Below are 26,401 nucleotides of genomic sequence, written 5' to 3'. Positions count from 1 at the left end.
CTTTAAAAGTGAATGCCGTAAATAATGTTGCTAACATTTAATAAATGCATTACTGCGTCGTAACTCCCGATGACCGTTGACAGGTTTAAATCTCAGGCCACGCCTCCTGCGTCACGAGGACTCGATTCAGTCTCCATGCGCAACCTAAACAACTTAAAAAACAACAACAAAACCGACATTATTTATCATAATGGCATAACATTGCACAGAAAGATTGACCCCTGCTGACATCGGGTAAGAATGTGCTCTGAGTTACCGGAAGTCGTCGTGTCGATGTACTTCTGATTGCTCGCATTTCAGGACCACGAATTACCCTAATAATGTCAGCCAAGGAAGATGTTATATCCACAGACGAGCTGAGGAAGAGGCTTTATAAAACGCTGAGAGATAGGGGAGTGCTGGATACACTTAAGGTAAGTCATGATCCGTGTCTTAGTATGTAGTCAATGATTGACTTTACTTTCGATTACTTTTTTGGGGTATGTTTAAGACCCAGCTGCGCAACCAACTTATCCACGAGTTAAAACCAGCACCATTAAGCGGAGCAGAACCATCCCTGAGATCAGATTCATATTTGATCTCAGCCTGCAACAACATAGTGGCTGACTATCTTCTCAACTCAGGCTATGAGTACTCATTATCTGTATTCTGCCCCGAAAGTGGCCTGTCCCAAGAGAAGGTAACACAAAATTTATCATAAGCCTTGACAGCCTGAAAAGGCAATCATATTTTTGGATAATAATATATTCGTTTGGATTGTTCTAGGTGTTCAAGAAAGGAGATCTCCTGCAGCATCTTAAAATCAGCCCCGAGTCACCACTTTACAAATTCCTGGTAATAACAGCCAAACACTGCAACGTGTTGTTGTTTTATTAAAAGTGAGTGACTGTATTTTCGTTTCTTACAGTCTCCGAGCATCGACAATACAGGTAGGCTACTTTAAGTATGTCATGTGTCATTCACTATTGCCTCTTAAAGTGGCCATATGCAATGCCAGGCATTATTTAAGGATATACTTATTTAGCCAGGCCTTTACTTTATGATCAGGTGTCTTTTAGGGATAAAATTTAGCGAGGTTTCTCATATTTTTTCATGATTTCATTTAGAGCTGTTGTTTATTTTTAAAAATGTCGAAATCCTCTGATTTCAGCCTAGCTATGGTAATTATTCTACTTGATGAAATACTACATTGTTTGCCTTCAGTAAAATGAAGTCATATTTTTGATATGTTTCCTATTTTCCAAACAGGCTTTTTAATCAACCTTGTGTCACACGTCACTGACCATCAACCTGCTGTTCTTCACTGTGACGCAGACACTCAGACATACAGCTCAGCTAGTTACGAACAGTCTATCGGTATGCTTATTTTTAAAAAATATTTTCAAAACACAATGTCGATGTTTAATGTGGCCTTTCTTTGTTTACATCCACAGTTGAGAAGATGAAAATGATCGACAAGGAATATGAGAACGTGAACTGCAGCGGGGAAAAGTGGTTTTCATTTCAGTCTAAACTAGCTTCCTATCGGAGAGAATTAGAATCCCAGATGCAGACTGAAATTAACACAAAGGTACTGAGAAAAAAAAAAACCCTCAGTCTTAAAATCTCTTTGCCACCAATTTGGCCTGAATGTTGTCGTCATTTGCCAAAGATGCAGCATTTTAAAGAGGTTGAACTCGCCAAGGTGAAGATGGAGGAAAAAGTGCAGTTTCAGAAGGAGTTTGAGAAGTTCAAACAAGAACTGGCGAGAACCTATGAAATGAAGACGAAGGCGTTAAACACCAGGGAGAAACACGCCATTGAGCGGCTTCAAAAACAACAAGAGGTAAAACAACGATGAGTACTGTTTTTCCCCTGTGGTTTACCTTTACTGATGCCATTGTGGAAACTTTTTGCTGTCTCAGATCGAGGAAAAAAATGTGTACATGCAGAGGCAAATGGTGCTGAAAGAAATCGACACGCTGCGTAACAGAGAAAATGAGCTGAAGTTGAGAATGGAGTCTTTTGAAGAGTATGTTTTATTTAACCAGGAAATTAAACAGACCAACGTATTGTTGATGACTGCCTAGTCAATGATATTGACCAAAATTCGGAATGCAGGACTTGTCAAATACACAAAGAGAAGATGAAGGCCGGCGAAGATCTTCTGAGGAGGCGAGAACTGGCAGTGAAGACAATGGAAGAAATGTATGACCAAAGGCTGAAGAATGAACTTTCCAGGTATTTCAGTTGTCTTTTTCCTCATTCTTTTTTCTCCTGTTTATCTGCCACTTGTTGCTTAAGATGTTTTGAGATTAGTTATTCGGAATTAAGAGATTTCCTGTCATCACATATCATAGTTGGAAAGTTTGAGAAACATCCATCCATCCATTTTCTGATCCGCTTCTCCTCACGAGGGTCGCGGAGCGTGCTAGGGACTATCCCAGCCACATTCGTAGTGTAGGCTGGGACAAACAACCATTTGCGCTCACAATCACACCTAGGGACAATTTAGAGTGCTCAATCAGCCTGCTATGCATGTTTTTGGAATGTGGGAGGAGAGTGGAGTACCGGGAGAAAACACACGCAGGCACTGGGAGAACATGCAAACTCCACACACGAAGGCCGTGGCCTGGAATCAAACCCTGCACCTCTGCACTGTGAAGTGGACGTGCTAACCAGTCGACCACCGGGCCACCTTTTGAGAAACAATTGAGGCATATTTTCCAGATTTTTTTTTTTTTTTTTTTTTTTTTTTAGGAATTCCGTTGTGTACTGATCGTAAGACAACTGCAAACCATCTTTCATGAAAGATTATCTTTGAATAAAACATTAAATCAAAATAAAGCGTTTGCTTTGCCAAAAAAAAACCAAAACATTTTTGCCAAGGAAACGGACCAAAACAGTACCTGAATAATAATTAATTTATGTTTGTGCATTTTCTGCACTGTCAATTTGACGTGCTACTGTTTTTGTTTTTTTTTTTTTTTAAGAGGGAATTAAAATTACACCATGAATTGGATTGGATTGATTGATTCATCAACAAAATGATCGACACAATCCACTATTAAATGAATAGTTCATTGCAGTCCTACTACAATGTCTTGTGCATGTCACCTTAGCTATCAGCTGGAGCTAAAGGAGGATTACAGCAAGAGGGCAGAGCAACTCACAATGAGTGAGAAGCTAAACAAAGGTAAATTTTGAAATAAATCCAGTTTTGTCCAATGTCTTCGTCAGCATTAAGATCATGTTTAGCCTTCTTTTCCTTTCTTAGAAGAAAGTATTCGCCTTCAACACGATTCCGCTGCAATGAAAGCCAAATTGGAGGAGTACAATAAAGCCTGTTCGGATACGAAACGACTGCAGGTAAAGCCCATGAAATGTTCACGTTACTTCATGAGTTGCACCGTGCCCGGTTTAAAAGAATCTCCATGATGTCCGTCGTCTTCAAGGGGGAGCTCGATGCGGCGCAGCAGCAAACTTGTCTGCTCCGTCAGCAGAATGAACTGCTGAGAGAAAGACTGGAGAGTATGAGCGACTTCCCCAATTTGAAAGAAGAAACTGCACGCCTGCAGGGACAAGTGAAGCTTCTGCAGAAACAGCTGGTGGAGGCCCAGGAGGAGAACGGGCATCTCCGTGCAGGTCAGCAAATACACCCAACGGCCATTTCGAAAAGGGTATTTAACATAAGAGCTATATTACATTTTTTAAAAGACAAAAAATGTTTTCATCGCCACAGTCAGCGAGGTGTTAATTTTACAGCACTCGAGTAAAATTGTGCTGAATCGTAATGATGGCTTTGCCAAACATTTTGGTTCCCTCAATTGACAATGTAAAAAGTTAGCATCATTATTTTTCTAGAGGCAGAATGTTTGATGCAGTTCTTGAGTACGGTATGATCCATTATGCATGTAAAAATACGATGGGAGTGATTTTCTGAGATTAAATTAGGTGAGACCGAAAATATCCATTCTGAAAGTAAACTCGTGGTTTTCCAAACAAATCTTCTTGGAGTGTACTCATTTATGTTGAGCGTACATTTGCCAGACTTGGGCAAGCCTTCCGAGGAGCAGCTGGCCTTGCAGGTGGAGGTCCGCAAGCTTCAAAGTGCTCGCAAACTGGATGAGGAGGAGTTTGCGAACCAGAAGCACGAGCTGCAGAAACAGCTCCAGTTAGAGGTTACACACGTTCGAGTCTCAGGCTCGTCTTTTTCTGTTCCATATTTTTGCATGGAGTAACCCGTGCTGCATTGTGGTAGGCGGAGCGACGCGGCCAGCTGAACATGCAGCTGATGGAGTGTGAGGAGAAGCTGCAGTGGACCACCGCTCACATTGAGGACCTCAAAATGCAGCTTCGCCAAACCCAACAAGGTATCTTGCACGCAACAACTTTCCTTTGGTTCTCAAGTTGACAGTACAAAACTGGATAAAATGTATGAAAACAAAGTATTGAAAAGAATAGGCTTTTTTTTTTTTTTTTTTGGACAAATAACACACACTTTAACCGGACACTTATAATTTGTCTTATAGGGTTCATCACTGGTGTTAGCTAGCAAATGAGCCTAAATAACTATAGCACAAATTAGTGGCATATCACACACTTCAATTGGACACTTATAATTTATTTTCCCAAACCACGCAGAGCCGCAACAAGGATGAAAGAGTCGCATGCGGCTCCGGAGCCGTGGGTTGCCAATTGTGTACATGCTAGATTCTAGCATGTACACAATTGTGGACGCACGTGTTGTAAAAACTCCTCCATTCATTCAGTCGTTCAATTAGGCATCACTAACAAACCACCGTCCTACAGGGCTCATCACCGGTGTTAGTTAGCTAACTAATGAGCCTAAATAACTATAGCACAAATTAGTGGGATATCACACATGGATATGCGCCCTAGGACTTTGCACAAATGCTATTATGTCACTAAAGTCACCTTTTGGTACTTCTACATCGAGATAATTTTAAATGGGCATAATGCAATTCATTATCTAACTAGAATATTTTACTTCCTTTACCTGCAATCGCTTCATCACCAAGCAGGCATTATTGTACTCCTCAAATTTGGCTTGAGTCACAGCCGAAAAATCCTTCTTCTTCCACAGCTCTTGAAAACGAAGTGCTGCTCAACCCCAAGCCCTCCCTGGTCGACCGCTCCATGTTGGAGTTCGCCGACGACAAGCTGGTGCCCCCCGACATCTACGTGGACCGAGCGGCGCTGAGGCCCCCGGCGGCCTACGAGCACGTCGGCGACGTAGATCAACTCGTGCACGGCGACTCCAGCTCCGACTTGGAGATGCTGGCCGAATGTCACACTCGTATTCGAGAGCTGGAGAGGGAAGCTGAAAGCTTGCAGGAAAAATGCACCAAGTACCAGCAGAGGGCAGCGCGCTCCAGCATCTCAAGGAGGCGTCCCGCAACGCCTTCAAGTCGGGCCGACTCTCCTCTGCTGACACTAATTTCTGACCTCTCCCACCCTTACAACGCCCAGCTGTCAAAGGGCTTCACGAGGCCACTGTCTCCTGAAAAAGCTCAAACCCCCTCCCCAGCACCCTATGATGCTGGAAACGCCTTCCCGGCTGCTCACCACCGAGTGACCTTCTATCAAGACCAGCTTCACAAGTCCTATGGCATGAGCAGCCTTTCGTCAGCAGAAGCTCAGTCTCCGAGGCATGATGACCTCCCCAAGGAGCAACACTCATTCACACGTTTGTCCTTCCCCACCAGGAGGAAGCTTCAGCGAGACGCGGATGAAGGTACTGAAAGATACCCGGTGAATCAAGTCATGTTTAACGTAATACAAAATGTGCTTGAAATTCTTCAATGGAGGAGTTTCAGTACTGCATTTTGAAATGATTAGAACAAACTAATTGAATTTCTAGTTGAATAAAATTAGTGATTTGGATCTTAACTTTGGGTTAAAACGAATTGGAATGCGCTGTTAACTGGTCATGACAAGTGACAAAAAAGTAAGATAGTTTTATCTTTTTTAGATATTGATTACATTTTGACATAAAGCTCCACATTCAAAATGATTCATCATCTTTCTAATGCATGTACGGTTGCTGATGTTGGACATTGATAGTTCATTAGAATGTTCTTTATAGTGCCAGAAGTTATCGAAAAATAACAATGAAAAAGGTTACACTTTATTATTTCGATTTCGTGTCATTCTCAGCTAAAACAGTTATGACAGAAGGCAAAATGAAAAGGGACAAAATGATCTGAAATGAAAATGATGCAGTGCAGCTTCACACCACAACGCATGTTGTTTGATGAATACCCATCAGACAGTATCAAACAATATCCGGCCTGAAATTATTCGCCGAAAAACTCAAATAATTCAGCCTACGTTCCCATTTGCTGACTTTCACCCACGTCACTCACCGGGCCAGGCTTCACCTTTTAAAGCCACACACACTCAAAGGTCACAGATATCATCGTGTGGAACATCATCACACACATTGTCAATTAATGATGCAAAATCCATTTTTGTGCGACTATAGGATAATCGGTAGAATCATCCATTTAAAAAAGATTTGACAGCTGCAGCCTTCATCAAAAATTGAGCAATTTCGCAATGCTAGTGTCTTTGATCCATCTCTTGTTATATTGTATGTGATCTCGTTAGCTTGTGTACGTATACCAAATATTATGTCCAGCAAATGTACGTCTTACCTATTTCAGCATTGTAGTGTTTTCAGCAGTTTAATTCTTCGCCGTTGCTAGAAGCCACTTTGTCGCCATTGTTCCGGGACTCACACGACAGCCGCCTCCCCTCGGCCAACCGCGACGACGCGTCCAGCTCGGGTGAAATCTCCCCTGGGCTGAGCTCGCCTCGCAGCCCTCAGCTGCAGAGCACCGTGCGAGATCGACGCAGGTACCATCTGGCGCTGCTCTCCCTTTTTTTATCTATGTATTTATTTGCAACAAGAGTGGCTTTGTGTAACCTGACAGTGAATTCTATTCCTTTCAGTGTTCCAAATCGACAATGTGTCTCCTCCAGCTCACATTCTTCCCCGCAGCCCGAAAGGATATACGTTGCGGATCTCACCGGGATTTCACCAGGTAGCCCAAAGTGGTGCTTCTTCTTACCGCTCTGCACGCAGCACAAAAGTGTGTTTTGCGTTGAAATCGGAGCACTTTTGACTCGTCTGCTGTTTCTTCACTTTCAAACAAGTACACTGTATTTTGTTTTGTTGATCAGAAAAAACAAAAAGTGACAAAACTTGGAGAATTTGAAACTTTTTTTTCCCCTAAATCGAAAATGTGAAGAAAAATCTCTTGTTTTAAAATATCACATTAAAAACATGTTTTATTTTATATCTCACATTTTTTTAATTTTGGAGGGGGTATACAATGTATATATGCTTTTCCAGGCTTGACTGAATTGAATACATTATGGATTTTTGTTTTTAAAAGGTATTTATTAATTTTATTAATAGATTTTCATTGTGGGCAAAGCATAAAAGATCCCTTTGTGCATGTCTCCCTCTAGAACCCGGGCACATTCCAGAGCTTCTCTTGGACACTGCCGTCCCTCTCTACTCCTCCGAGGCCCCCGGTGGCCCCTCTGTCCCCTGCCCACAGTCCCCACGGGACCTCCCGGAAGCCGCGGCTGAGTCACGGGGCCAAATAGGTGAGTGACCAGAACAGCTGACGAGTACATGTAAGGTCCACACAATGTAATACTTTATTTGTTCCAGAATCCCTCCAAATCTCAACGGCCTCAGAGGGTGAGGATAAAGAGGATGAGGAACAGCGATGGGAAAGAGAGAGAAAAGAAAGGCAAGAAGTGAGGCGACGGGAGCAAGAGGAGGCCAGAGAGAGAGAACAACAGGAAGCGGAGAGACTGGAGAAAGAAACTGTAACTAACTGATTAGTCCTCTCTTTTTGTTTGTTTCTGTCTAAACTACTTGTGGCACTCATTGACTGCACGTGTGCCCTCCTAGCTTTTGCGACAACAACAACAACAGGAGGAGGAGGAGGAGGAGGCAAGGAAAAATGAGGAAGGAGATTGGGACAAGACGCAGGAAGCACAAGTCCCGAGTGAAAACCCCTTGGAGAAATACATGAAGATGGTTTTGAAAGCCAGAGAGAAAAAACAAGACAAGGTAGATCACTTTTTTTTTTTTTTAAAAGTAGCAGTATCTCAATTCCCCTTAAAAAAAACACCAACAAAATATTACGTTTAGGACGTTGAGGAAAATATCATTCTACTGTATTGTACTTTATATAAAAAAGTATGGTGGTCACATAAATACCGGTACATGGAATGTAAACATTTAAACAGTAGCCGCATCATACTCTCATGTTTCCAATGCCCATTGACGTTTGTGCCACTCCTTCTGATGTGATTGGTTTCGCCACCAGGGGGCAGTATATTGCAGACAATCAGCTGCAGTTGTATTCGGCTCATCTGTTTGTTTGGGTTTGCTCACGTGGGGCAGTGTGTCGATCTTTACATAAAGTTAAAAAAAAAACAAAAACAAAAAAAAAAACAACTGATAATTGCCATCCGGCATTCTTTCAAAGTATCGCGTGACAATGATGAAAACTTTCATCGCCACAACATCCCAAACACAGAATCATAATTATGGCAAAAACCTTTGGCCCGAAAGCTCACAGAATCTTAAGTAATTTCATTAAAAGTGGGATGCAGTTTATTATTTTTTTCAAAAAATATGTATTTTAATGAAATAATAACTTTGTTTAACCTCACCAGGGAATTCGATCTACACATTAGACACTATGATAGACTTCATTTAATGTTAGCACTTAGCAGACTTACCTTAAAACGTTTTGGAATGATGTCACGACTCAAACTGTAGTCTGAATTTTTTACTGTCGTTTACGTGGCGTGTGTATATGTATTTTATTTTTATTTTTTTGTAAGAGCTCTGGTGGTGAAGAAGAACACATGAGCCCAGAGGTCAAGAGTTTGTCTGAAGAGAAAGATAATAGGTAGGGATTTCCTGATCCATTTTAATAATACATATATAATCCTCTACAATCCATCCCCAAATGACATTTCATTTATTTTGTGTTTCCTCTTGTTTTAAATTTTGCTCCCCCCCCCAACCCCCTCCCTTTCCCATTTAAAATTCCACTTAATGAGCTTATCTTTGTTTCCGCAGCATTGCAGCATATTCGCACAAGGATGAAGATGCCGACGATGATTTTTGGTGATTGCTGGCGATTTTTTTTTTTAATGCTTTTATAGGATGTAGATAAATAAATGCATGAACACATTACCTTGTGAGCTTTTGTAGTAGCATCAAATAAAAGAAGAGATTTTGTTTCACTTTTTATTATTTTCATTTGAAAAAAATAACAGGCCAGTTGTGTGGGGTTTGTTTTTTTTCTCCAGCAAAACAAGATGTTGGTTTGTTTGTCCTCCTGTTGATTGATAGGTAGCATTTTTTTCTTCTTTATGTTTTTGGTTGTTGCAAAAGGAGACGCTTTCCATCCACACTCTGGCTAATAGCCATGGCATAAATGTCAGTGTTTGTTTCAAAGTTGTAAAATGAGTTACAATTCAGTGGGGGAGAAGCCCTTCAACATTGATAGAAAAGATTTGTAGAAAATGTCTACTAGAACTAAGATTTAAATACAGTAGGATAAAGTAACATGAACGCATCTAATTACTGAACTAATCATTTGTATTAAACAAAACAAGAACAGGTAAACAAACCCTGCCTACTACCACAAAGTCAGTATACGTCATCATGTTGCAACTACGCATTCATACTCCAGGCAACAAAAACAAACAAGTTAGTGCGGCAACTAATACAATAAAAGATGACGCAACAATAAGTATAACACATCAAATTCCGATGCAATTATAGAAAAATGATGAAAAAATGTTTAGAAAAAAAAAAAGACAAATCTACACAGGTCAGACATGTAAGCCTCTTTAGATCATCCAAACTTGTTCCATTGGTACCAAAGCACACTTCAGGTTTGATAACACTGTCGAGTCACTGCAACTCATACTAATGAGCGATAAACAGCAAGTGTGTGGACTCAAATTCTTATTTTTAATTAATAGCTGCAGTCCATATTCAGCAAGCGTGTTGTTATTATGGCAAAGAGTCGCATGCTGTGATGCAGTGTGTGACTTAAGCTATTAAATCGTACTCACTGTCTGTAAAATGACATTACAGCTGCAGTCTCTAATGCAGGGGTTTCAAACTCATTTTTGCCACGGGCCACATTGTAATTACGGTTTCCCTTTGAGGGCCGCGATGAATTTTGGGAAACCATATAACTGTTTAATCACCTCCACATATTGCATACACAGCGCACAACAAATTGATGGTTAACCAGTTTTAAAATCTGAAGTCAAGAATAATGACTGTTATTGTGGATGACAAACAACAATGTGAAATTTTGGTTCAGACTTTAACAAGCATCATGGAACTTGACATGCTTGATTTGATTTCACGGGCCACACAAAATGATGTGGCGGGCCAGATCTGGCCCCCCGGCCTTGACTTTGACACCTGTGCTTTAATGTGAACCAATACAACAACTACTGTATGTGATTATTATTCTTAGGTGTTGTAAATCTTGTATACGTGTGAATATACTCACTATTTGGCAAGTTTAAACGACTTTATATGTGTTACTCCCGGTCAACCAGACAACTATCAGTTACAAGAGGCAAATGATTTACCTGATTGTAAAGTGTAATATACACATTTAACAATTCATTACTGACATATGCGGCTAACAGAGTTGGGCTCACTATTTGGCAAGCGTTAGGGCAGTCTAAGAGCCTAGTAAGTCTTCATGAAGCGATGGCGAGCCGCTTTAAAAGGATACATTTATCATAAACTGGTCACAGAGGGATGGTTATCGAATTATTAAAATCAGCTTGACGATAATAGAAACAGTATTGTTACATTAACACATATTGGACAGTGTCTTTCAAACGTGAGCAGGATTATGACTGTAAAAAATAAAAAGCTCTTGAATTGGATCACATTAATGCTTTTCAAACTGCGAGCGCTTTGGGGGAGGCACAGCAACATGAGGAAAAATAATGAAAATGCATATTCCCCGCCCCCAAACATTTTAAAATAGCTTCAGCTACATTGGTGAGAATAATTTGAAATAAACACCCTGGAACTAAAGAGGGAGCTCATTTTAGGATGCATATTTTTGGTATGAATCAGCCTCGTTAAACCAATACTTTCTCGGAAAGTGTGAATTTCAAGTGGACAAAACTAGGAAGCCATTGCAACCTCGACAACAGTAAGAGGAGGGAAAATATAAAATTTGGACTGGATTCTCTGTCTGGGTGTATCGCAATAAATAAGAATGTCATAGAAAAGTCCGTTTACTTCAGGAGTTCAATTAAAAAAGTGAAAAGCGTCATGCATTCAAACATGGGAAAACACTTTTGAAAAGACTTTGTCATTTCTTGTGATATTAACCCTCTCATGACCCCTGTAACCTGATGATAACCTGAGAAGCTGTCCACTGTAGTAATCGCTGTCCCTGAAAGGGTTAATTTGGGAGTTTAAGTCCGCTGTAAAATCTAGTCATCCATATTATCAAAATGTTCAATCGTGTACAGAAAATCGGAGTCTCACGGTTTTTAACTGAACTGCTGAAAACAACATTTCTACAATTGTAATTAAAATTAAGATTCAAATTTAAATAGCTTGGAGGACAATGAGAGTCCCACTCCGAATTCGATTTTGCGGGTCTATTCTTATGCAGTGGCTTCATAACCATACCAAACTATCATTTGTACAATACATGTTTGACATTTTCCACATTCATCCAGCTCCAGCAGACCCCCTGAGGTAGAGTTAATGCAGGCCAAGAAGTTAATACGTTTGCACACAAGAGCACGTTGAACTGCCTCCATGCACATTTTTACACTGTTGATTTTTTTTAACCTGTTCAAATGAATTCACAATAATATTTTTTTTTTGTCCATATCATGATCGATTTAGCAGACTGAATAAACTGGGGGGAGGGGCGGGGCTAACAATTCAAATGCTTGTCACAATTCAATTTCACACTGTGGTCACTGTGCGTGTAACCCCAATAATATCGTCTCAAGCTTCACCTTGCAAAAAGTGGTTAAAAAAATGGACAGCCAGAGACAAAACAAGACAACCAAATGCGCATGTAAAAGAAGCAAAATACTGCATGTTGAGTTAGTGCAGAAGCTGCAGTGTATTAGTCTGTTAGTAGGGCACAGGTGGTTATTGTAGCTCAGCCTGGTCCCGACGGGCCAGAACGATCGGCCTCGCGTGCCCTTTGCATCAATGCGTGCGTGTGCGTGTGTGATTCCCTTATGTGTAGGAATGAAGGCATTCCTTGGAGCGTGACGTGATGTCCTGCAGCTCCTGCTCCTCTTTCATTTTGATGTCTTGGTAGGCATGCATTTGACTGGCGTCCTTAAGGTAGGCCCAGTTAGCCGAGAGAATCATGAGGAAGTGGATCTGCAAGAGAAGGGTGAAGGCGGATGGCAGGTGAGCAGGTCAAAGAGAAGAGGGCAAAGCAAAAGTTAGTAAAAAGGAGTCCCAAACTACAGCGCAGTGGACATCTACTCATATCACAAATAGCAAAAACTCCCAAAATAAGTGACAGCCTTTATAGTTGCATTGCAAGAAAAACAAAACACGCGCACACACGCATACTGCACATATACATATACGCGTGTGTGTGCGCGCGATAGACCCTTTTCGCAGTGACGTCAAAACACTTCAGAGCGTTTTGCGGTGTGGCGAGACATAAACAAATATAAAAAGGTCAAGTGAGATTCATCGTGGTTTTTTTTTGTGGCGAGTCAAGCCACAAGTGGCGATAAATGGGTCCTTCGTATCCACGGTGACTGCCCGGGAGGAGTTCATGAAAGTGTGAGCTGAAGAATTTGTAAAATCGCTCAATTCTTGGTTCCACTTTGGTTCGAGAGGCTTTTCTGTGAGTCCCGGCTCAGTGTCGTTAGTCAAACTGGTGTCGGAGGCTAATTGCTTGAAATTTTTTGTGGATCCCTGAAATGATCATCAAAGTTTGACGCCGCATATTCTGCCCACACTTGATAGTTTAAACAAACAAAAAAAAGCTTTGGAATTTATGGTTGGCCATTTGTGTTGGATGTCGTTCAGCTTTGGGAGCAGCCAAGTTTGTTTTTGAAAGACCCACCAAAATGACCTCTTCAAACCAAATTGGCCAACTTCTTGTTTCTTTTGCAACATTTTTGGAGATTTTTTTTTTTTTTTAATCATGCGGGCTGCTTGTCTCCCGGAATTTGTGGTTATCCGACATACTGGTGGAAGAGACGTTTTTCATAACCTCGTTTTTTTTTAATTTGTGCTGCCACAACGACCCAAAACATGTTTTTGCTCTGAAATGTCACCACTCTCTGCCAATTAATCTCACTTTATTTTTCACCATTCATTTATTCACGCTCAAAGTTACAGATTAAAAGTGAAACTCGGAAGTGGTCTGACATCAAAACGGGTCAATATTTTTTTTGTCAGGTGGTGCTCCATAATAAAAATTAAAACACTACAGGAATGAGTTTTTAATTGCATGCGGGTGAGGAGAAAAAGAAAGCAAGAGTTTGCAAGCTTTTGGAGGTTAGTGTAAAAAGTCGCTTCAACACATTTTCATCACGATTGAAAAGAATGAAACAAGGTAAGATTTCTTTAAACAAAAATGGTTTATTTTATATAGAACGTAAAGGCTACAGTCTTCAAAGAAAAAAAATACGTGGGACGTAATTAAATAAAATAAAGAAAATTGTAAGTGACCATAAACAGACGTTTAAGCATGCAGCCTAGTGTTAAGATTTGTTTTTTTAATGGCTCTTTAATGGCACTTGGAGAGGAAATGAAGGACAAAAATGTCTCGCGGAGGCAAAACCAGCATCTGCGCTTATGTAGAAAAAAAGACAGTAACTCGATTTACTGAAAATAATAATAGTAAGGAGAAGGCGTTTTAGGGCCACGCTGAAACAAACAAAATACGACGAGAATTAAGTTGTGAAGTCAAAAGAAATCCAACTCTAATTTGTTTTTTAAATTGTGTTCTATTTTTTTTTGTTGTTTAAAAAAAAAAGTCATAATCGTGAGGGAATGTTTTTTTTTTTTAGGGAAAATGTTATGAGAATTTTTTTTTTTAAAGAATAAAATTGGGTTTATGAGAACACATTGTAAGAAAGAGAATAAGAATAAGTACAGCAAGAACAAGAATAAAGTTGGAACATTACGAGGAAAAAAAATCTGAATAAAAAAGTAATTTTATGAAAATGAACTAATTTATGAGAATAAAGTTGTAATATTATGAGGAAAACAAATAGTCGTGTTACATCCATTAAAATAACAATTTTACAAGGAAAAAGTAATTTGTAGGCCTAATGTTTGCAAAATAAAGAATGGATTTATGCAAAAAAACGTATTTTTATACAAGTTGTCAAATATGTAATTGTTTTTGATAAATATTAATGTTCACATATTGAAAGTACTGACAACAACTCTTTTAATGTTGCAACTTATTTTTCCAATAACAATGAATTTTTCTTGGAATATTAAAAATTATATTATCAATTTCTTACCAACTCTGACTTTTTTGAACAAAAAATAAAATAAAATGCGTTGCTTTCAACAATCTGCCTTTTTTTTCCTCACAATATTCTCATATGAATCCAGCTCTTTCTCCCCCATAGTTTTACCAATTATTTTCTTTTCAGTGTGGCTCTAATACGACATGAAAACGTGACTTATACCAGATATGAGCCCTTGTGTGCTCGATGTAAACTATACAAGGCGCAAGTGCTCACGTGACAACTTTAAGGCCTTCAAATTAATCACGTCTGATATTAAGTAAACCATTTCAATGATTTGCACTTATATATTGTGTTGCATTTGATCGGATCCAATGATGTCGAGTGAATACTGATGACTAAATACTGTCCTCTCTTTGAGCATGTGAATTGAAGAAGATAAATAATACTGGTGCGGTTTTCTAGGCGTGCATGTGGCGAGAAAATCAGGTGACATCATCTAGAAGTGAGTGGGCCAAGCTAGTCATCTAAACGCTCCATTCTTAATAACAAGTGTCATTAGGCATCCTCGCGAGAAATTTAAAAAAAAGGAAGAAAAAAAAACGCACAATCAGCAATTTACATTTTGTTCTACGAGAGATTTCCTGTCTATTGTTTTTAGTTGTTTTTTTGGGCGGCGAGCGCCCGCGCTGTTGTTAAAAACAACAATAACAACAACAACAACCAAAAAAAAAAGAAAATGAAGTTAAAACTTAGTGCAGCAGTCTTCTCGACTCTTAAACTTCAAAACGGCAAAGTTATAAGTGGTAGCCATCATGTAGATCAGCTGGTGGAAGAGAACAAGAGAAGGTGGTGAGAGAACATGCCGGCGTACTTGGAGCGCTTCATTAAAAAAAAAAAAAAAAAAAAGTCACCTCACAAAGGCAATGACAAAAAAAAAAATAAAAAAATTAACCCAGCAAAATACTTAACATGAACTTTAATATAAGTTGGAGTATAGAGTCTTACTGCTTTTATTATGCATCTTATCATGTTCTTCTCTTAATGGCCCTAAGTGGCTGCTCCTCAATTTGAAGTATGATTCAAAAAAAATAAAAATAAAGATAAAAATAATTGCATGAAATAATTTTCTCAGTGCAAGAGTAAAGATTAACACCACAATGTAATGTTTCCAAAAACCTGTCCAGGCATGAGTAATACTTTCTACAACAAACCGTTTTTTTTAAATTTTGTTTTATAGCCATGACTAATATTTTCCTTTCTGGCTAAACATCACTGATACTTGTCTTGGTTCAGGTTCTAGATTCCTGTTTTTTGGATCATATTTTCTTGAAACTTGAGTGGTTCCATTGCCAAGCGTTAAATGTAGTTGTGCTTTTCTACAATTTCCCACAAAGTTCTCTTAAGTGCGCATTGCTAGCATATTTGCAGAGGGATGGCTAAAATGGAATGAAGAGGAACTGCAACATTTACACGTAACACATTTTGTGTCAAGGCTTTCCTTACCAGAGCTATCACAGTGGCTCCGGCTCCGGCACAGGCAACGATGTACAAGTGATATGACAGGTAGAACTGAAAAAAAGCAGAAAACACAGTTTGAATAAAAATGTTAACCGTAATAAGAATGTTCTGACAAATGCCCCAGTAGCATTGTAAAACCTTTTATTTTTGTAAGGTCTATCAAATCCATTCATGTTTGGGCCGTGCTATTAATATCCATCCATCCATTTATTTTCTATACTGCTTCTCACCTCGCTGGTGTTACAGATGTCACCTAACGTGGATCCACAGGCCTTCCCCGGTGTTGCGCTCCATGGGATGATTCCTGAAATCGTAAGTTACAAGTTATTTTGAAAGTCTGAAATTAACACTCACATTTCAACACATTTTATAAACTTGAAACTGCTGAGTTAAAATTTTAAATCATATTCCAAACTCGGTGGAGGTCTTTTGGCACAACTGTGCTCCCATATTTGTCAAGATGGCTGCCCTGATTTACCGTATTGACGAACGTCCACGCAGATGGAGTCGATGTCGGTGAGGTTGGACACGGACGACTTCATGGTGGCGCAGGTGGACCACATGTTGTAGAAGAGGAAGACGGGCACGGCGGAGAAGCCGAATACGCCGAGCCAGGCCACGCCCAGAATGTAGGTGAGGAACACAAACTGAGGACACACACAGACAACATAAGAAATGGTCACATATTTGCTTTAGTGTGTCTGCAGGCTCAGAGGCTATAAAACCACGTTTGCTCCATCTCATCTAAACAAGTCGTACCTTTTACGTGGGAATTAGCTTCATATTGTTTCCTTCTATCCTTAAAAAGACCTGATTGAGATCTTCATATGTTTTGGAACTATGAGGTGTGCTGGACTTTCCCACAATTCATCTTTCCTCTGCACACTCAATAACTCCCAACAATCAGCTGCGACATGCCGACGGGCTGTTTACAAAAATACCATTCCGCTGATGCAGCGCCCGCAGATGGTGGTCTTGAACTCGCTGTGCAGTTCCTTGACGGCGCTGGTGGTGTAGAAGCCCTCGGCCAGCAGGATGATGCCGTACAGGAAGAAGAAGGAGGCGATGCCGTAAATGACGTACTGCATCAGTTGTATTCTGAAACGAGACGAGAACAACTCTTGGTCCAAGGGTAGAGAGAAACTTGACGATGATGTTCCTGGAGGAGATGGATGAACTTTGCAAATCAACAGAGGCCTCTAAAATCACCAAACATGCTCAGTTCTTTGTGTGTCATGTCATTCCTCTTTTATTGCAGAGGCTAATGGACGCTTTTGTAACAAGGTCCATATTAGGACAGCTCTGGTCCAGCATTTGGAAAACACAGCGGACTAAAAATAACCAGAATGAAGTCATTCAAAGGGTTTGCTTCTCATACATTTGGCCTTCTGTGATCCCGGCTGAGGAACATGACATCACACACTGTGGATTCAAATATTGACGTGCAGTTCTAAATCAATTCATTAACCAATCAGGAGTTGAGCAAGACCCGTGGATCTTAACTTGTCATCTGAAGAGCAAAGACAGTTTGGGGAAACACGCTTCCAACTTTGTGGAAACGCTTCGAAAGACACTCTTCTGTTCCAGCATGAAGTCATGCTGCTTTCACGAAAACTGGACAATCGGAAACATCCTGTCCAAGGCCTGATATTGGAGCGTGTCGGAGGAAGTCAAACAAACAACAAAACATGACTTTTGGACTTGTTTTGTTTTTTTGTAGTTGAATGGGTTGCAATGAATCCATTCCCAGTATCTCTTAACCTGATTAAGGTCACAGGTGAGCTACAGACCATCCCGATGTGACGTGGAAGAACTTGACTCAACCCTATAAAGACTTTTGGGATGAACTACAACAAAGATTCGACCCTTTCTCAGGTTCAAAATTAAAACATCTAACCGAAAAATGTTCATAATATTCAACAAAAAACATATTTGCATATGTTTTGTATTTAATAAACTGAAATGGGTTCCTGACAGAAGAAAGGAACCTCGCAAGTGGGAACCTACTTCATATTTTCTACCATTCACAACCCCTATCAGTGCAATTTCCAGGTGTCCCAAAATGATTTTAATATAGGAATTTGAAATTTGTATTTTCCCGCGTGTTAACTGAATCTGCGTATGCATAACTGCTAAAATGATTAACTTTCCTGTTCAACTCAAATTTTCTCATAGAGCACTCCAAAATCAACCACAGATGAATCAATATGGAGTTCATGAATAACCATCCAATAATTGAGCATAAAATATTTTTAAAACAATTCAACAATCATTTCATTGAAAAAAAAACAGGAAAAAAAGGACAAAGTCTAATACTGAGTTGCCAGCCAAGAGTTATACTGTATGCTCCCTCGTATGTGTTCCAGTTAAGAGGTGAGCATTTTAAACCAACTGGAGAGCCTGGCTGAACTCCAAAGTTTAAGTCATGAGTTCCTGTTTCAAAGGATAGCTGTGCATTATTCCACTTACATGTCGGTGAGCATGGCGTGATCACTGGCGACCTTGGAGAAGTGACTTTCAAGGATGCTGACGGTTCCCGTGAGCGCCACGTGACCGCAGCCGCAGAAGAGGGCCACGCCTGAGAAGCACAAGATGGTCGCCACCAGCGACGCGTACGGCACGCCGCCTAAACATTTGATGCAGCACTCGAAGCAACCTGCATACAAAGCAAAAGCAGAGAATAGCAGTCAGAAAAAAAAACGTCATTCACTTCATAATGAAGAATGCATAACCCCAAAAAAATCAATCCGATCTAGGCTATTAGTGTCGGGAATTGGGGGAAAATATGTTCATTTTCCCGTATTTAAGGGCAGGTTCTGGGCATCACGCCCTCCTCACGAGTGGTCGCGTGAAGCCGCAATCACATGCAAACCAAACGACCGTGCTTGTGTTTTCCATTTCCTGCGCGCATGTGTGCATGACAGGATGTTGTCGTCTTCGACGTCCTGCTTATGTTTGAAAGCGTGCGTGCATCCAAATGCACTAAAGATGCTTCGCGATGACATCACCGATGTGCAGTACAACATATGCCTCATCTGACCGCAACTTTCAGCATGCGTGTTTCTGCTTCCTTCTGCTATCAATTCCCCAAATTTTACTCTTGTTTTTTTCCATGAGGATTTGATAGTTGGAAGCTCAATGTCTTGAGTACATTTAAGCTGATATTCAACCACTGGAACTTTAACTCCACCGCTCATCCAGACTGTTTGTGTAGTCCGGGGTGATGGTAAAATATTTGTCCCAGGCTGGGAATCAGAGGCGTCTGAAAAGATGTGGGACAAAGTGTTCCGGGCTTTTCTGTTTTGCTGGAGCAAACAATCTGACAGGAAATACTAGCCGGGCTAAACATTTGCTTTCTTTGATGGAGAGCTCAAGGTATAGGATTTTCCTTTGCAAGGAAGAAGCAGAACTTCGAATCTGAGGAGAAACTAGAAGATGATCTACCAAGAAAATGCGAATACCAGCAAATGTGGAGTCATACACACCCCAAAAAGAAAAAAAATACAGTGTATATATATATATATATATATATATATATATATATATATATATATATAGATAGATAATTTTTTTCCCCCAAACCTACTCACCTGGTAACTGTGAATTTTGAGCGGATTGGGTTATAGTTATGTCCACCCATTGAAAATGTGAGTAATAAATTTTACTTAATCTAAAACGAAGCATTGTCAAAAAATCCCCTCAAACTACCGGTAACAAAAAGTAACAAACCCACTCTGAAAACTAATTAAAACTAAAGTTTAGTCATATAGTTTCAGCCTGGAAGGAATAAGTGCATACAAATTGTCTCCTGACTTCAGGGCAGCCACTTTAGCACACTTCCTGAACACACTTTCAATGTCTCTGATGGACACATACAGCATAGGGAAAAAGGTGCCAGGGCTCCACACAGGATATTGAGGCCAGCTACAAAGTTATTTGAGACCTTTGAAAGGAGGAAACGGTGCATCAATGAAGCGGGGCTGACTGTACATTGGCTGTGATCCATCAAGCACTCACAATGGGAAGCAAATGTGTCGACATGGATGGATATTACGATGGATCTTTTATTAAATATAAGCTTGATTTGAAATATTCCCCACATGAGTGTTTTTATATGGAAATGCAAATAATAAGTACTGATGGAAATATAAAGTTTCTATGAGACTTCAGAAATGTATAAAGAGTGGATTTTTTAAAGTGGATCACTTTAAAAATAATTAATAAATAAATAAATTTTAAAAAAGACCCACATTTTCCCCCAAATTCTCCCCGTCTCCCCAGGGGGTAAAGAAGAAGAGGACAATGGGAAAAATGAGCTTGGTCCAACTCCTGAAGGAGTATTTTACCACAGCTTGTAAGTGTGGAGACTTCAAAAGTGTGCAACCAGTTTTCTCCAACACGAACAGGGGAAAACAGTGAAGTGATGCGTGCATACAATTTGGGAATTTCTGTCACACTGATTAGTGCGTATGGAAGATACAAAGACATAATCTATTGGATGGTAGAATGCAAATCTCTACCTTCGGGCAAATTCATACCTTGTATTTAATACATGGCTACAAGCCACTAACACTAACAGTTTGTGAAGACAATATAAACCTCCCAAACACAGTCTGCAGGAGACATGAAGTCAGCTTTTACGCTGCGATACGCTGCCCGGAACGACTTCAATATAGAAGCATGCCAAGGCATTGATGTCCTGAAATTACAGTATTTGGTACGGTGAGGTTTATTTTTAAGTTGACTTTCTCACCATGTTAGTGGCGTGTTACTGTCATGTATAGCATGAACTTTGTTTGCTGCGGTTGGCTTGACTGCTATTTCTTGACATTCAGGTAAATAAGCGGGTACTCGAGGCGGAAAAAAAATGCCTTGGGAACAAGGTATTCAAATTACTCGTGCCTTTTTTAGGTCAAGCACTCAAATTCTTTCGATGCTCATTAGTGAGGTGTAAAACAAGATTAAATGTGTCTTTCAACATGTGGAGGAGACATGTCAGCTCCTCTGCAATCAGTGTGTGTGACACACACGTTTAAAACATCAGCCATGCGCCTCGCAAAGGTGGCCCATGCCAGCCCTTCCCCTTTCTGGAGTGAACATTTGAGGAGACGCACATTTACAAGCTGTCCTACACAAATACTGTTCTCAGCCCTAGAGTCAAATCAAATCCATACTGCAGATGGCCTACACAGCTGTGTGAATTTGACAAAGATATATGTTCATAATATACGTGGAAAAACCTACTAAACTGCTGTTGGCTGCACAAAATGGCCCCCGTGAACACGAACAAATGTAACCACAAGCCTGTAGTCTTCCTTATACTGTACATAGGGTTTCTTAGTTGTGGTCAAAAGTTTCAAACAACCAATACTCTTCAAAGTAAAGAATCTCACTGTAAAAAGTACACGCACATGGTGAGCATACATAAAGTTCTGACCACTACGTTATGTTGACAGCGCAAGATACCGGGAACTGTGCCAAATATACCGGAAAACAAAAAAACAGCACAAATTGGAAAGAGTCTGGCTCAAAAATATGCTTCTAACATTTCAAAGAACTTTGAACTGCCCTGATGTAAAATTGTATGAGACAGGAGATCTAAGTTCAGTGTTTCTTTTGCTTTTTCTTTGGCTTTTTTGCGCGATGAAGCAACCTCAACGGGGAATGTTAAGAATACAAGAAATGAAGAGATGAAGCAAATGTTTTGCATAAACTTTTCATCACATCAGGGGTGGAGCATTGTCCACAATATCACGTGTTGCCTTTGTGTTTATATGACTATTGTACTGTATATATGGTTTCTCATCAAGTTTGACAGCTAACAAATCCCGTGGGCGATAATCAAAATCACGTTGGCAACTTTTTTCCCCCTCCGTCTTTGATGACTTTCACATGGTTCCGAGATCGCCGCTGCACAGCCCTCCTGCTCGGGTTTAGATGCGTGGAGGCGGCAGGAGGATGAGGAGGAGGAGGAGAAGGGGCAGACAACTTGTTTGTGTTGAGCTTTCATTTGTCACGCTGGCATCACAAGGAGAGAGATACTTGTGAGTGTCAGTGTGTGAGAGAAACGGAAAAAAAAAAAAAAAGAACAGAGGCAGAGGCCAAGAAGTTTGAAAACAAAGACCCGTCTGTGTGGGACTCTCCGCTCTCCATCACGTCCAGTTCATTCAGAGCTCCACTGAGAACCACAGCGAGGCCTTTTCCGGCCAACCGCTGGGCTCCAACCCGAGTTGAACATGCAGCGCTTGGCCTCAAGGGACCACTTCACACTTCCCCAAAAAAGTGCCTCCAACGTGGAAGGAGGATGACTCAGAAGGGTAGCTTTGCTTTATCTCACAGAGATCACGCAGGAACAATCCTACAGCTGGATACCCCCCTTCCTTATATAAACCCTCTCCTCTACATCCATCCATTCATCACTACCAACCACAACATGACTACGGGCTGTCATCACTGTAAAGCCAAAAACCTTTCAACAGCTGGGAAATGTAAATAAACGGCACCCTCGGGATTATAACACGATCCAGCCATCCATTTTCTACAGTGCTTGTCCTCATTAAGGTGAGCTGGAGCCTTGCTCAGCTGACTTTTAGTAAGCAGCACGGTACACCCTGTACTGGTCACCAATCAAATGCAATCACATTTCCACTGATGGACAATTAACATTTGTTCATTTTCATTTTTAATAGAGAGGAGAAAACCCACACATGCACGGAGATTATTGAGATTCGAACCCAGACCTTAGACTGACTATTTCGACGCATCCAGCAGAGGTGTTGGTGATTCAGTGACCTTTTTGTTTCGTGGGACATTGATCTGACTATAATAGCAGTGAAAGGAAATATCGTGCTTTCTTTAAGGAGGAACCCAGGGACAGCAAAAACAATGAAATCATCATGGGCCCCAGAATTGAACCCTGGGGAACCCCATACTAAAGGGTTGCTGCTGCCGTGTTTGTATTCCTCAACAAGTTTGTGGAGCACAAAGTAATACGCAGTGTTAATATAAAAAGTGAGGTAATATACATTGGTATCTTAACATACACATTTTTCTGTGTGACTCAGGTTTTTATCTGAAGATCTGTAGATTTACTTTTTATGTTTTATTGGACTGTCATGTAAAACTTATTTGGATATCATCCGTAAGGAGCCCCCGCGTAGGCTGGTATCACTGTAAAAAAAAAAAATAAACACCATCCACATTCTAATCTGACGTGTAGCCCTCATTACTAACAGATGTGTCTGTTTACAGCTCACTATTGTTTGCTAGTGCTCTGACGGCAGAGCTGCCAAAACACTAACATATCTCTGAGTTTTATTTTCCAGACTCGCTCCACTTTGAGGGCAACCATTAAAAGAGCCATGATGGCCTCTAATGGCCTCCGTCCAGAGACGAGGCCAGTCTGAGTAAGGGGAAATTTGTCAAAAGTGGCCTCCTTGTTTACTTTGCTGAAACGGCAAGCACGAGTTGACCGTTGATAGTCGCTGACTGCACCTCATCCATCCACAGCTGAACACTCAACAATAAAAATGGATTAAAGGCATCGGCAAAATCTACAAATAAATCGAGGACAATGGCAACAATGTGCAGTGGGTGAGGTTTTAATGCGCCATTATTGTGGTTGCAGATCCCTGCACTGCAAGTTTCTAATATTTGGACAACAATAAAAGCCACATTTTTAAGTACAGGTTCTCATAGAGTAGACCTCATTTGTAAGTCATACTGCACCTAATAAACTGGCCAGTGACCATGGCAGTAAAAGCGATGACTTTATAAGACGCAACGGTTCATGTCAGTAAATATAACCAATATAACTCTCACGATTGTGACACATCTGAACACATGAACGACTGATAGGTTGCATTTCATTGTTTTACTATATTACTAGTGATATGTCTTTAAACTTCATTGGGTATTTTTGTCTTATTGATGAAGGTAGATAAATCATGTCAGTTTGAAATGACACACAATAATGCTATTAAATTTCAGTTTACATAACGATTATGAGTTTATTGTACGATTTGAATTTTATTTGTACTCTGCACTATTTATCTATTTATTTGTTGAGGCAGATTCTTCATCTCCATTTGAAATTTACTGACATTGTTATTTATAATGTTATGTATAAATGTGCACACAACCAGTAATGATTCAATCCCACAGCTGATTCCTACCACTTGGGTGAGCGAGTGCGTGTGATATATTCCTCATTAGTGTGCATGGTACTTGCAGCAATCTGTTTGCAAGACGAGCCATTTATCTTAGTCCTGGACACCCCCTCTCATCCAACTCATTAATCACACCTCCCTCACAAAAGACCGATTTAAATGCTCCCGAGGTTTGATTGATCGGATTGCGCAAGCGCGTCTTTGTCATTAAACGTTACGTGACACGAGAAAGATGGCAGTCATCAGCGTGAGTGATGAAGGAGGATGACCAGCCGAAAATGCTCCTCGTTACGATTCCCGTAGATTCACGTCAAGGGCATCCAAAGAGTTAATAAAGGCATAATGCATCCAACCATCCATAGATCCACCCACCGTTCCAACTTTTTCAATACAAGTTATCCTATTCAGGATTGGGGGAATTGGAACCTAGCCTAGCTAACTTTGGGTGAAAGGCAGACTATACCATGGACGGGACGCCAGTCAAACACGGCACATTGAGAGAGACAAGCATTCACATTCACACTGTGGCTGAGTGGGAATTGAACCCAAAAGTGAATCGCAATGCCATCCAAAATCCTACAACCGTTGTCCATGTACTTTAGGCCCTAACTTGATATCAGTTATTCAACACGTAAAGAAAGTGGGCTGCTCCCAGACTCTTTCAGAGACCAAAGTAGCGCCATGAATATCAATGCAGATAGATTCCTATTGGAAAGGGGGTCGAACCCAAGTCGGACCCCAACTCTGTGCTGACAAGAAGCTGTTTCCCAAGTGAGGTCAGTCAAAGAGGTGTCGGTGATGGGTTTCGTGTACTGCTGTGATCTTCCATTTCATATTTGGGTAAAACAGCAAAGAAAGTTGAAGAGGAACACAAAGACGTTTTCGACGGCGCACACAAAGCAGCTTGTTAAAAATAACAGACAGACGAGGGCCGATGGCGAGGGATGACCGGGGCGGCGAGGGGTGGGGGGTGGGGGGATAGGATCTTGGCAACGATGTGGAGAGCGGCCCCTGGGGGCATGCTAATGAGAGAAAGGCCTTTCAGCTGGGAGTGGGACGAGGGGGGGGGGCTGAATTGGGGTCTTCTCACGGATACCAGACTTTGGAGAAAAAGGGGGAGCCTCAGGGGTCAGGGAAGCGAACTTAGCAGGGATCCCACAACACACCAACAAATGGCCGCACTAATCTTCAGCCTTTTTTTTTTCCACAGTCGGCCCTGTTGAACACCAGGAGAGCTGACATCATGCTTGTAAAGACGAGACGCTTCGTTTGAACCCTTTTTATGGTCACATTAAGATGTTTATTGGATCTTTATTTTGTAATAGCCAAAATCTAATTGCCTCCATGAGTTCAAGCACAAATTAAAATGATAGGATGAAAAGTACCGAGAGCAGCACTAATCAGCACTATCCCTTGCAAACATGGAAAAAGTATTTCAAGTGGGATTATTTAAGGTATATTTACAGGGGATCCTTGCTTTGCACGGTTGGGACATTTTAGGTTTCATGGATACACACACAACAAATTTCTTGTGCCGCGGCAATAGAATTTGTGGTCACTTGGCAAAAGACACACTCAATTTCCATTGGATTTTTTTTTTTCCATATTGACGGCCTACAAATGTTTCTCATACGAATATTTACTGTCATTATGAATTTACTCCTGTGTTAGCATAACATGTGACAGACTAGGACAAGTTTTGACTTACTGTAAGTATGTTTGTGTTACGGCACTGCAGCCATACACAGAGGACCCTCTGAAATGTAAATATTGTAGTACTCACAGAATGATACAAGTGTTCATAAAGGACCGTAACAAAAGAATAGGAAAGTGAATTTCTCGTCAATTTCTGTCCTGGCTGCTCAGTAAAATATGGTGAATGTTAAAATATGGAAAGGTTCACAATAAAATTACGGTAAATAAAAAGAATGATATGTACACTGGAAAGTGAGATTCACCTCCAAGGCACAAGCAGAAAACTGAACACGACTCAGTTTGTTTTTTTGTTGTTGTTGTTTTTTTTTGCAACAACAACAACAATGGAAAGTGAGATTCACCTCCAAGGCACAAGCAGAAACCTCTGAACACGACTCAGTTTGTTTTTTTTGTTGTTGTTGTTTTTTTTTTTGCAACAACAACAACCTACTGTCTTACATTTGTACAAGGCTTACGAAATGTGTCTGTCCAGTCATTCAGAGACG

The 26,401-nt window shown here is 40.6% G+C and overlaps 2 protein-coding genes across 4 annotated transcripts in view; one reads left to right on the top strand and one right to left on the bottom strand.

Moving 5' to 3' along the window:
- Positions 1-67: 67 nt before the first annotated feature.
- On the top strand, positions 68-9,222 carry ofd1 (OFD1 centriole and centriolar satellite protein). 2 transcript variants are annotated; one of them, XM_019895361.1, is made up of 24 exons: positions 68-234; positions 301-413; positions 491-679; positions 766-834; positions 908-929; positions 1,249-1,356; positions 1,434-1,570; positions 1,652-1,825; positions 1,905-2,011; positions 2,101-2,220; positions 3,102-3,175; positions 3,257-3,348; positions 3,435-3,624; positions 4,030-4,160; positions 4,241-4,352; positions 5,087-5,368; positions 5,435-5,737; positions 6,711-6,861; positions 6,958-7,049; positions 7,480-7,620; positions 7,688-7,848; positions 7,934-8,095; positions 8,878-8,945; positions 9,119-9,222. In XM_019895361.1, the coding sequence occupies exons 2-24, from the start codon at positions 321-323 to the stop codon at positions 9,168-9,170; spliced, it is 3,030 nt and encodes a 1,009-aa protein (XP_019750920.1). In that variant the 5' UTR covers positions 68-234; positions 301-320; the 3' UTR covers positions 9,171-9,222. The 2 variants fall into 2 exon arrangements, with proteins under 2 accessions (XP_019750920.1, XP_019750918.1); XM_019895359.1 differs by having other exon boundaries at positions 5,087-5,737.
- A 2,696-nt stretch (positions 9,223-11,918) lies between these two features.
- The window catches only part of gpm6bb (glycoprotein M6Bb), a 29,071-nt gene continuing 14,588 nt past the window's right edge, over positions 11,919-26,401 (bottom strand). Inside the window, exons 2-7 of one of the 2 annotated variants that reach the window (XM_019895383.1) lie at positions 18,502-18,688; positions 16,974-17,130; positions 16,511-16,679; positions 16,263-16,336; positions 16,018-16,083; positions 11,919-12,445 (exon numbers count right to left, since the gene is read on the bottom strand). In XM_019895383.1, coding sequence (XP_019750942.1) covers positions 12,296-12,445; positions 16,018-16,083; positions 16,263-16,336; positions 16,511-16,679; positions 16,974-17,130; positions 18,502-18,688 — 803 coding nt within the window. In that variant the 3' untranslated portion in view covers positions 11,919-12,295. Of the gene's footprint in view, positions 12,446-14,441; positions 15,338-16,017; positions 16,084-16,262; positions 16,337-16,510; positions 16,680-16,973; positions 17,131-18,501; positions 18,689-26,401 lie in introns of those variants that run through there. The other variant, XM_019895385.1, reaches the window with a different exon arrangement.

Source organism: Hippocampus comes, unplaced genomic scaffold (assembly GCF_001891065.2).
Source record: "Hippocampus comes isolate QL1 unplaced genomic scaffold, H_comes_QL1_v1.1 scaffold237, whole genome shotgun sequence".
In the NCBI taxonomy this organism is placed as follows: Eukaryota; Metazoa; Chordata; class Actinopteri; order Syngnathiformes; family Syngnathidae; genus Hippocampus; species Hippocampus comes.
The sequence above is the reverse complement of the archived record's forward strand: the minus strand, read 5'-3'. Positions and strand labels throughout refer to the sequence as shown.

Coding starts and splice junctions, on each gene's coding strand:
- ofd1 (XM_019895359.1), top strand. CDS start 321: ATGTCAGCCAAGGAAGATGTTATATCCACAGACGAGCTGAGGAAGAGG. Junction 930..1,248: donor TCCGAGCATCGACAATACAG/GTAGGCTACTTT, acceptor TTTTCCAAACAG/GCTTTTTAATCAACCTTGTG. Junction 7,849..7,933: donor AGAGACTGGAGAAAGAAACT/GTAACTAACTGA, acceptor GTGCCCTCCTAG/CTTTTGCGACAACAACAACA.